An 11,829-nucleotide genomic window follows, 5' to 3' on the forward strand; every position below is an offset into this window, starting at 1 on the left:
AGCCATAATCCTATCTCATTTTCTCTTACTTTCCCCTAATATCAGAAGTCACAATATGGCCCTTAGAGCAGGAAAGGAACCAGAACTCTTCTAAACTCTTCCCACTGCAAACACACAAGCAAAGGATGCCTTGGGTTCCGGAATGGCTATGTCTTAAATACATTGTAACAAACAGGGGGAGGACAGAGCTCTGTGGCAGGGCATTTGCCTAGCAAGGAACCCTGGGTTCCTTCTCCAGTGTGGAAAATTAATTGCAACAAACAGGGCCACTGTTTATTCTTTTACTCTTTAAGCCAGGTGTGCTGATGCACTCGTGAGACAGGCAGATCTCTGAGTTCAAGACCAGCCTGGTCTACAGAGAAAGTTCCAGAACAGCCATGATTACCAAGAGTGACTCTGTCTTGAGGGAGAGAGAGAGAGAGAGAGAGAGAGAGAGAGAGAGAGAGAGAGATATTTTAAATTTCATACAACTATGGCAAGGCATCATGATTAAAAAATATTCCTAACATTTTTGTAGTTTGAATGAGAATGCCCCCCCCCAGGCTCATATGCTTGACTACTTGGTTCCCAGTTGATGGAACTGTTTGGGAAGGATTAGGAGGTGTGACCTTGTTTAAGTAGGTGTGCCACTGGGAATGGGCTTTAAGGTTTCAAAAGCCCATTCCACATTCAGCCTCTGTCTCTGCCTCTCTTTCTCCCCCCATTAATAGTGTTCATTTGTTATCTGGGTCAGTTGGGAGCAGCTGGAGTCAGTGACTTAATCCCTTGTGACACTGTGCTAAAGATTTCTATAAAGCATCCCTCATTCCTTTCTCCATATTATGATTTCTGTGCTTCTAATAAGAAAGAGAACACAGCCCTCTGCTGGGGGACAGGGACAGATTCACAAGACAGCCTTCAGGCAGACACAGATTCAGACTTCGAGCAAACAGACAGGGAGGACGGAAAACACAACACGAAGTAGAGAATTCAAATCTGGACTCCCTCTGAGTTCAATGACACTAAGAGGAAGTTCTTTGGTCTCTTGCCTTAACGGGACACTGGTGCACAGTCGGTGTCTCTGGGTTAGTTTATTATGAATGTGTTCGAATGACTGACTTTGTAGGCTTAGCTTCCCACCTCTGCACTTTAGGATGGACGCAATAATTGGAAGAATGGACACAGTCACATCCCACCGTCCCCGAGCTAGCTCTGTGGGCACCATGTCCACCAGCAGAGCCTTCAGTGAGGCCCATGTGCAGAGTCCACTGTGTCAAGAGCTGCTGAACAGAAGGAAGCCGGTGAAGGTGGTGTCATCGTCCTCATCTGCAAACAAGCCATTAAACCTCTCTCCTCCCGTCACCTGCATCCACACCTCGTCCCCAAGCTTCAGCCCCAGCACGATGCCACCAGAGGCCTGGTCCTCGGAGCTCATGTAACCATCCTTGGTATGCAGGACTTTTGCCCCATTTTTTACCAAAGAGACCTGCACGTTCCTGGAAAAAACAGTGATGTGGTAGGTGAAGTAATAGACGCCGGCCACGTGGCAGGTGAATTTCCCCGTCGCCACATTGTAGTGGTTCAGTTCATTGTACAGGATCTTATCGAATTTAACGGGCGCATCAGGAGGAGGGAACTTGCTGATCACCGTGAGCCCCACAGTGAAGGCACTCTTCGGCAAGATGGGAGCCTCGCCCACTTTCCCTTTCTCTCCTCGATCACCTTTCCAGCCTCTCATCCCTCTGACTCCCGGCTCCCCCTGGGGGCCCATGGGTCCGGCTTCTCCCTTAGGACCTGGTTTGCCAATGGGGCCCACCGGACCAGGTAAGCCCTTGGGGCCCAATGGTCCAGTACTGCCCATCAGTCCTTCTGGACCAGTGGGGCCCACATCACCTTTATCTCCCTTCTGCCCCTGCGGGCCAGTCTCTCCGGGCAGCCCTTGTTCTCCTGTGGGACCAATGGATCCCTTCGGGCCATGCTTCCCTGGAGATCCTCTGGAGCCTGGATCACCTTTGATGCCTTTTGCTTCAACTCTTCCATCTGCTCCTGAAGGGAGAAAGATAATGAAGGTGTTTTAGGATACATTTCCTCGTGAGCAATGTTTGAGTTCCTATCACTAAGCATTTAATTGAGACAAAGCAGTGTGTGGGTTCAAGATCTGCTCAGAGTCTGAAAAGTCACAAACTCCCAAATTGCATGCAGGGAATTGCACATGTAAGCACACACAAAAACAAAAACAAAACAAAACAAAACAAAACAAAAAAAAAAAAAAAAAACAACCAGGGTCTCATGTAGCCCAGGATGGTTTCAACTTCACTATAACCAAGAGTGACTGGATGATGTTGAACTTCTGATCCTCCTGTTTGCTGTTCCTGGGTGCTGGGACTGTAGCTGTGTTTGACCACTCCCAGTTTATCCAGTGCCAGGAATAGAACCCAGGAACTCGTGCATGCTAAGCAAGCACTCTACCAACGGAGCCACATCCCCAGCCTCCAAAAGCATGCTTTAGTCAGTAGCAGGGCTCATCTGAGTATCGACAACTGTGCCACCAAAGTGTCCCATGTTGAGCCAGAAACAAGGGGAAAGCACACATCATTGAAGGACACTATGACAAGGAGCAGGCCAATCCAGGCTGCTGCGTCACAGGGCCTCAGTCCCTCAAGGAGTGGGACCTGGAATCAGACATTCATTGTGGCCCCCATGCCTGCCAACTGTGGAGCCTTCGTCTGCCCTTTCCACGCCAGTTTTCCTCGGTCTACATGAACACTCCACACTGTTCACTCCCTCCACCTGGACTGGGAGGCAGTGATGCTCATGAGCAGAAAGCCTGGGCTTACCCCAGAACATTAGCCAACCTTTCTCCAATCCCAGCATGTGTGGACAATACAGGACAAGCAGACAGTGAGCCCCCCTCACATCTGCCCCTCATCTACAGAGCTGGAACAGTGATGCTACCCAATTTATAGAACTCTTCTATTTTCGTAAAAAGCCTTAGATTAATCCCCAGAATGAGCTACATGTGTTTGACATTACAGCCTTTCTCCATAGGTTACTCCTTACCCTGTTGAAATAGGAGCGGCGGCGGGGCTGCGTCCCCAGCACCGGCCACCTGCTAGCTTATGCCCCAAAATAACAACACACAAACTGTATTCTTTTAAACACTGCCTGACTCATTAGTTCCAGCCTCTTATTGGCTAGCTCTTACATATTGTTCTAACCCATTTCTAATATTCTGTGTAGCCCACGAGCTGGCTTACCAGGGAGGATCTTAACCTGCGTCTGTCTGGAGTGGGAGAATCATGGCGACTCCTTGACTCAGCTTCTTTCTCCCAGCATTTTCTTCTGTTTACTCCACCCACCTATGTTCTAACCAATAAAATGGGCCAAGGCAGTTTCTTTATTATAATTAACCAATGTCCTTCCTCCATCACTACCCTTCAGGTTGCAATTAATTCTGGGAAAGTACCAGTCACCAGTAGCCCAGGGCCCTACTCAAGTGCCACCTTCTCCCTGAAGCAGGGCCAGATGCACTGAGTGAAGTAGGACCTTCCTCCTTGGTGCTCATCCACTGGGTCAGAGGTCAGCACACTGTGGCCTGCTGTCCCAATCTGCCTCCTACCTGATTATGCAGTCAGTGTGTGATGGAGAGGGAGACACACTTCCTTCAGCAGTTAGCTATTAGTAAGGGTCTCCCGCTCCCACAAGCACACTCTCACCCATGTGCCTATAGATTCCCTAATGAACTCATTGGGTCACATGTACAAGAAAGGAAAACAGACAAGAGAGAAGCACCAACAGCAACAGCAGAAAGGGATCTGTGGAACTGGCCAAGAGAGGGTATTGAGATGAATGTGACTGAAACATTATGTCCAAGTATGAAAATGTCACAGCGGACCCATTATCTACAATTAATATATGTCAATAAAGGTTTTTGAAAAGAAGGCTGTGGCACAGCATTTGCTTAGCATGCGTGAATTTCAATGTTTAATCCCCAGTGCTGGGGAAAACAAAGCAGGGCTCCATACTATGCAAAAAGTATATAAAATGCAAATACTGGTCTTTCAGCCATAGCTGCCCCAGAACATGGCAACACCTGTTTGTGGCAGCTGAGGCTGCCTTTTGGTGCACGGGCAGATCCCATGACTCACAAGGCTAAGACTGATTTCCATTTGGGCATTTCCAGAAGTTTACTTATCCCAGTATGTACCTGTAACTATTGAAGAGAGAAAATATATTGGTGGCTAATCTTGCTTATCAATTTGAATACATCTAGAGTCAACTAAAACCCAAACATCTGGGCCTACCTATAAGGGATATTCATTCTCTCTCTCTCTCTCTCTCTCTCTCTCTCTCTCTCTCTCTCTCTTTCTCTCTCTCTCCCCCTCCCTCTCTCCCTCTCTCTCTCTCCCTTCCTCTTTCCTTTCCTTCCTCCCTGCCTCCTTTTCTCTCTGTCTTTCTTGTTTGCTTGTTTTTTTGAGACAGCATTTCTCTCTGTAGCCCAGGCTGTCCTGAACTCACTCTGTAGACCAGGCTGGCCTTGAACTCAGAGATTTGCCTGCCTCCCAAATGCTGGGATCAAAGGCGTGCACCACCAAACCCAGTAAGAGATTTTTTTGATTGGATCATTTGAGGCAGGAAAATCCACCCTAAGTTTGGGCCATACCTTCTGTCATCAGCCCATTGTGATTGACAAGAAAAAAAGGAAGGTTTTGCTTTTTGCCTGTTTGCCCTTGTTCTAGCTGGCAAACCTTTCCACCCTGTTGCTGACCCATTCCTTTGCTAGTCTTAGAATCTACCTCTTCACTATTCCAAGATAGACTGAGGATCAACAGCTCTTTAGGAATTCCCCAGGACTCTAGAACCAGATTGGGACTGCTGAGACATCCAGGCTCATAAACTGAACAACAGATTCTCGGCCTCCCTGTTGGAATACAGCCATCGTTGGACTACACAGGCTACAGTTTGTAATCCCCATCCCCCTTCTCCCTGTGTTTATATTTATATACAATCACTCTACCAGTTCTGTCTCTTTAGAGAACCTTCACTTATACAGTGGTTCATCCTGGAAGCACCAGACAGATCAGTTCACAGCAGTGCGGCTCGGCTGCTGTCAGTCCAGCCTTGTGTCAGAGCACTGTTCAAGGGATGATGCAGTCACCACTGACCTGGTTCTCCTTTCTCCCCACGAATTCCATCCTTCCCTGGGTCTCCGGGATGTCCTGGTTCTCCTAGGTGGAAGGGGAAAAAGCAGAAGAGAGTTGAGAGGCCAGTTCCAATCTCCCGGCTATGAGTCTCCAGCGGTGGTTGATATGGGAAGTCCTGGGGTGCCCCAGCCCGCCTCCTTTTCCACCAGTGGAGGTGGAGGTAGCAACTGTTGGTGAGTATCCAGGGTGTTGGATCAGGTAGGATGAGCAGGTTATAAAATGTGTTGGTGACTTCCTGAACACCCAGCTGTGGGGTGCCCAAGGAGCCCGAAGGAGCAAACTGAAACACAGAGGGCCATGCTGCAAGTCTGTCTCGGGACTTGGACTTGGAAGTGATCTGAAGGTGGGAGGTGCTAGATGCATCTCTCGTTCCAATCCCTTTCCACCATTCACTCGAAGAGTGGAGCGAAAGGCTCTCCAGATGCTATGAAGCATCAGAGAACTCCGTGCCATGACTGTTGGGGAAGGAAAGGCATGGTAGACAGGGGTGAAGGCCTCAGAATAAGCTGGGATGAGACACAAGGGTTCCACTAGTCACACACCATCTTGAGTCTGGGAGCAAGCCACCAAGTAACGGCCACACTATGGTGACAGAAGAGCTCACAAAGCCATGGTTTACTCCAGGTTCTGTCTCGCTCAAGTCAGCCAAGACCCCAAAACTTAAACCCTACCATTGTAGTTGTGGGGTGACAAGCAGCTGGGACAGCCTTCAACTCTCAGAACTGGAAAGAGACACAGGTTGGTTTGCATCTCTCATAAAGCCTGCTGTTACCCCAAGCAAGTCCTGAGTCCCATTGAACCACCAAGTGGGAGGTATCCCCAAAGCAGCCCTCCTCTCCATTATCTCCCACTCCTTGTCTGCACCACCCTGAAGCCTGAGCCTTCCTATCAAATTTCTCTTTCTCCCTGCTTAGTTCCAAATTCTTGTATTCTGTATATCTCAAAGTTTTTATACAGGCTAGAGCTTTAACATCTACCTGAACAACTGAATGTATGTTATGGATGCTGTACTAATTGTGTGTTGATTATATAAAACACAAAGCGAGCTGGGCAACGGTGGTGCACACCTTTACTCCCAGCACTCAGGAGGCAGAGACAGAGGCAGGTAGATCTCTGTGAGTTCAAGACCAGCCTGGTCTACAGAGCTAGTTCCAGGGCAGGCTCCAAAGCTACACAGAGAAACCCTGTCTCAAAAAAAAAAAAAAAAAAAAAAAATACACACACAGAGCGCATCCTCAGAGTACCAGTAAAGAAGCAGCAGATTTTCCTCTCAAGCAGCCCGCATTAACATCATTCTCCAAAGAAATAGCACATTGAGTAGAATACATATATGAACTAAATGGAAAAAGAGAGAAACAGATACTTTTGTTTGTTTTCTTTCTATTGTTTGTTGTTTATGTATCTCTGGCTGTCCTGGAACTCAATATATAGTCCAGGCTGGCCTTTAACTCACAGACAGAGACCCATCTGCTTCTGCCTCCTGAGTTTTGGAATTAAAGGCATGGGCTACCAGAACACATGTGTTTTTAAGAAATACGTTTTGGTGCTCGCTTCGGCAGCACATATACTAAAATTGGAACGATACAGAGAAGATTAGCATGGCCCCTGCGCAAGGATGACACGCAAATTCGTGAAGCGTTCCATATTTAAAAAAAAAAAAAAAAGAAATACGTTTTGACCGAGGTGGAGAGGTAGCTCAATGGCAAAGAGAAAAGATGGGGACACTGATAGGTGAGGGCTCTGTGGACAGGTGGAACAGTATATCAGCAGGAAGAGAGGGACGAGGCAGTAAGAAGCTACAGATGTTCAGTACCTGTGTCTCCTTTGTCACCCTTGGAGCCATCTCGTCCATCTCTTCCCGGGAGGCCATTGTGACCTGGATTCCCCGGGATGCCAGAGTGCCCTTGCCGGCAGGTGTCCTGGGAGTACACACTCTTTGCACATGTGCCCATAACCAGAAGGAGCCACCAAATCTTCATGATCATGACAGGGACTGGGCTGAAAGAGGAAAACAGAAACTGAAAAATGCCTGGTCACTGTGTGTAGATATAGTTGCTGGGCATGGACCCAGCCTTGATCTCTTGGCCTCATAACCTCTCCTCTCTGCTATGGGACAGGTCTTGGTCTCTGGACATGGACACAGGCCCTCATCTCTGCTATGGGACAGGCTTTGGTCTCTGATATGGACATGGTTGCTGGAGAGTGACTTGGCCTTTTCTCTCTGCACTGACAAAGGCTTGAACATGATCTTACGTGTCCGATAGTCGGAGCAAAAAAGCAGAAACCAGGCACCTGACCAAGCTGTCGCCAAGCCTGACAGAGTGGCACATGCCTATAATCCCTGCACTCAAAAGGCTGAGAAAAAAAAAATCTTAAATTCTAGGTCAGCCTGAGCTATATAGCGAGACTCTACTGTTGAGAGAGAGAGGGGGGAGGGAGGGAGAGAGAGAGGGGAGGAAGAATGGAAAGGAGAGAGAAAGAAAAGAAAGGCATATTGTCCTCAGGTGGTAATACACGACTGGGACCACTTTTAATAGTCAATAAAATGTGGAAGACAAGTTTTGAGTTCCAGAGACTCAAATTTATTGTTTCAATTTGAGTGAGCCACTTTTTTGAGCCAGAGAAAAATGTTTTCTTATCTCGTGGAGCTGATGTAAAGATCAAATTTGACCACAAAATAGATGAAAAAGCACACGAAAATAATAATGCTCACTTAGAATTACCATCTGAGCCAGCAATTCTTTTCCTGGGAATAGAGCCAAAGAAAAACAAAAACAAAACAATAATAACAAAAACTGAGAAACTTGAACAAACTCTGTTCTATGGAATAATCCCTTTGTACACGGTGAAGATTTGTCGCTGTGATTAGCTTAATAAAGAAGCTGACTGGCCAATATCATAACTGAATAAACTAAGGAAGGAGAGCGAGACTGAGAATACTGGGAAGCAGAAGAGTGGAGTTTGGAGTCCCCAGCAGAGAGACAGAGAGAAGCAAGTTGGGCATGCTGTACTGAGAAAAGGTACTAACCCATATGGAGGGTACATAAGAAATGAAAATTGTGTTAATTCAAAGTGTAAGAGTTAGCTAGTAACAAGCCTGAGCTATTGGCTGGGCATTCGTAATTAATATAAAGCCTCTGTGTTTTTATTTGGTAGCTGCTAGCAGGATAGAAACTTCTGCCTACAGCTCTGTTCCTGGCAGCAATGTCCACAGAGGCCACAAGGGGGAGCAGCTCACGAGGCCATAGAGGATAGACTATGTAGTGTTTAAATACAGTGGAATGTCATTTGGCCCCCCAGAAAGGCAGAAAATTCCGGCCCACACTACATCATGGATGAACCTCAAGGACATTAAGCGGTGGCAAAATCTGGGACTGAAAGTTAAATCTGTGTCTTATTTAAAGCATGCAAAGTGGTCCAACTCATGGAGAAGGCAACATAGCAGGTGCCAGGAGCTGAAGGGGAGGAGGTGCTGTTTGGGGGAAGATGAAACCTCTGCAGATCTATGATGGGGGCGGCTACATAGCTACAGGATGCTGTGAATGTACTCACTGCTACTCAGTCATACACTTAAGACGGCTCAACTGGTAAGTTTGAATTTATGTATATGTTTGCTCACGATAAAAGACAGTAAAACATTAAAGCAGAGGAAGTGACTCAATTGTAGAAAGGCTGCCTCGCACACGCGGGGCCCTGAGTCCCATCCCAGCGCTATACACAGATAACAGAAATTATGTGGCCTTAACAGCAACGTACCAAACATTGACGCTGAGCTTCAGCTCAGTGCTAGAACACTTGTGTGATGTACGAGTTCTTGGCTTAACCACCAAGGTTACAGCAAAAAGGCACCCGAGCCTGCTGTGATAGCGCATTCCTGAGCACACAGCGGGCTGAGGCACAGGCCTGTGCACACATCAGCAGTTTGGGGGAAGCCCACTTCCCAACTCCTTTCCTCTGAGGACACTGGCCCTCTTACTTGACTTCCCGCCTCTTTGTAATTGTTTCTGTTTTTAATCTGCCTTCAGCCTCAGGTTGGAGCTGAGATCTGGGTGAGAGGGGAAGAATGGCTGGCAAACTGCTCCCCGCAACAGCATCAGCATGCAAGTCCCTGCGGGGTTTGAGTCCATGGGATGCCAATGAGGAACCAATCCCGTGAGCATGCAAAGTGCCACACCACCTCTCCCTCATGAGCCGTCTGGCAGAAATTCTGCACTGATACAAGGTCACAGGTCATCTTTTCAACATTATATCCCCAGTATAGTACAGAGCAGCAGATTGAACAGCAATGGCTGAAGGCAAGGACGATGTGATGACAGCTCTTTGAAGAATTAAGGAATGAAACAAAACAAAGAAGAACACACAGGTTAATACCACCCTCAGATCCCAGATTCTTATGTACCGTCTGCAGTAACACAGATGTTCATAAGCCTCTGGAAAGGCAAGAGAGAGAGAGAGAGAGAGAGAGAGAGAGAGAGAGAGAGAGAGAGAGGAAAGAAAATAAAAAAAATTGAGGGGGTTCTGTCCCTTTGATCTAGGAGTGCCATCTCTAAAATTACTCATAAGAAAGCAAGATCTGTGTGCTGAAGGTACCTGCAGCATCATCTGTTAAGGGGGGGGAAGGGCACATTATGTAATGGCTAACAACAGACACAGGGAGCGAGACCGTACGTAAGCACTGAAAGAGCTATCATGATTGGTGACGTATGTAAAAGATGCCTGGAGGCAGAAAGATGATGAGTTCAAGATCCGCTTGAGCACGGATGAGATTCCGTCTCAAAAGACCCAGGCAAAACCATAAAAGACTAAAATGGGGCTGGAGAGATAGCTCAGCAGTAAGGTTCTCTTGCTGCTCTTGCAGAGGACTGGAGTTCGGGTCCTGCACCCACAGTGAGTAGCTCACAACTGCTTCTGAGCTCGTGAGTCCTCTTTCTGGCCTCTGAGGCTATCCACACAACAAGCACATATACACACAGAGACATGCAAAAAACACAGTAGAGGTTTAAAGAATTTTAAAGTGGCGTTTAGAAACTAAAATAGCAGGCACCTTATGAAGATATTGATGCAGGCATATTATCAAAAACTAGAAATGTGTGCAAATAACCCAACATGTTAATGTTCAGAATGACAAGGTAAGAGGCTTTCCTGTGGAAAATGTCTTTGTAGTGTTAATTACACACTTGTAGATATTTTTTCATTATTTTTAATTGTGTGTGTGCATGCACAAGTGCACGAGTGCACACACATGAACGTAAAAGACCCTTGGAGTCCAGAGGATCAGATGCCCAAGGAAGTTGGGAGTTACAGGCTGCCAGACGTGGGTGCTACGAACTGAATGCTACCCACAGTGCTCTTAACCTGAGTGACGTCCAAAAACTGTGTCTCCCTCTGGTGGAAGCTGCGGAGTATTATGGGATACAGAAAGTGTTTCTGGAAGAGGAATCCCAGCTGTTTCCCTCTCAGTCAGGAATGCGCCCCACTTCAGGAAGTTGGGTTTTCTTAGAGCCACATCCATGAGTTATCCACAGCGGCTTCTGCTGCTGAGCTCACGGGTGATGGGTAGATTCTACACCAATTCCTCTTGTGTTTTACCAGCGTCCCCCTCACGTCCCAACCTCTCCATAAAAACCCACCTGCCAGGGTGGAGATGGCTCAGTGCTTAAGAGCTTGGGCTTCCATAGGACCTGGGTTAAATGCCCAGCACCCACAGGGCTGCTCACAACCATCTGTAATTCGAGTTCCAGATGATGCGACTCTCTCCTGGCTTCCAAGGTGGTACAGAGAGACAGTGCTGGCCTAACAACCACCCACCCACGTTTAAACAGAAAAGCTACTTGTGGTGCCTCTTCTGATTAATTTTCTCTCATTCACAGTCAAGGGGAACTACATTTCAGGTTCCTTATGTCCCCTCAAACACTTCAAAGTCCTTACGATGCTCCAAACACTAACGTTGGACAGAAATCGGGAGAACAACCTGACTTTTTCCAGGCAAGGTCTTTCTGACGCCACTCAGAGCAGCTTAGAACTCATGACCCTCCTGCCTCGGCATTCCAAGTGCTGGATGGCGGGCGTGCTGCACTGGGCCAGCTTGTGAGCAGTCTTTGCTGAGACCCAGCTTGCTTGAGCATAAAGCATGAGGGATGGCATCACGGTGTCCCTCCTCCCTAAGCTGGCTTTATTTGCTTCTCTCATATATTCAGCACAATGTCACAGTATTTCTCTTTTCCTCGACACGCATTGAGGCTTTTATAGACCATACAAATGAGCAGAGACGTAACTATTAAAACAGACTCATTGAAACATGTAGCGGATCATCTGTGAGCTTTTCTAGGAAGGGCTGCTATTCTTGTGATTTGTCCTGTTTTGTTTTTGCTTTTCGTGCCTCCTCCGAGGCCCAGTATTGCAGAATTCTGGCAAGTGAAAATCTTTGATTTTTCTCTCTCCTGTTTAGCACCACCATCCCACCCCCGCCCCGTGTGTGTGTGTGTGTGTGTGTGAGAGAGAGAGAGAGAGAGAGAGAGAGAGAGAGAGAGAGACAGAGAGAGAGAGAGACAGAGAGAGAGAGAGAGAGACAGAGAGACAGAGAGAGAGAGAGAGAGAGAGAGAGAGACAGAGACAGAGACAGAGACAGAGGGAGGGAGGGAGGGAG

General features: G+C 47.4%; 1 protein-coding gene and 1 non-coding gene across 2 annotated transcripts in view; one reads left to right on the top strand and one right to left on the bottom strand.

Moving 5' to 3' along the window:
• Positions 1-1,051: 1,051 nt before the first annotated feature.
• LOC126507624 (complement C1q and tumor necrosis factor-related protein 9) overlaps positions 1,052-11,829 on the bottom strand; it is an 11,161-nt gene continuing 383 nt past the window's right edge. Inside the window, exons 2-4 of the mRNA XM_050152224.1 lie at positions 6,997-7,181; positions 5,145-5,207; positions 1,052-2,025 (exon numbers count right to left, since the gene is read on the bottom strand). Coding sequence (XP_050008181.1) covers positions 1,253-2,025; positions 5,145-5,207; positions 6,997-7,168 — 1,008 coding nt within the window. The 5' untranslated portion in view covers positions 7,169-7,181 and the 3' untranslated portion in view covers positions 1,052-1,252. The remainder of the gene's footprint in view (positions 2,026-5,144; positions 5,208-6,996; positions 7,182-11,829) is intronic.
• Positions 6,727-6,833, top strand: LOC126507696 (U6 spliceosomal RNA). The gene has a single exon (XR_007593612.1). It is a non-coding gene; the product is annotated as a U6 spliceosomal RNA (small nuclear RNA).

This window comes from Alexandromys fortis, unplaced genomic scaffold (genome assembly GCF_014885135.2).
Source record: "Alexandromys fortis isolate MF-2015 unplaced genomic scaffold, M_Fortis_MF-2015_v1.1 scaffold_75, whole genome shotgun sequence".
NCBI lineage: Eukaryota > Metazoa > Chordata > Mammalia > Rodentia > Cricetidae > Alexandromys > Alexandromys fortis.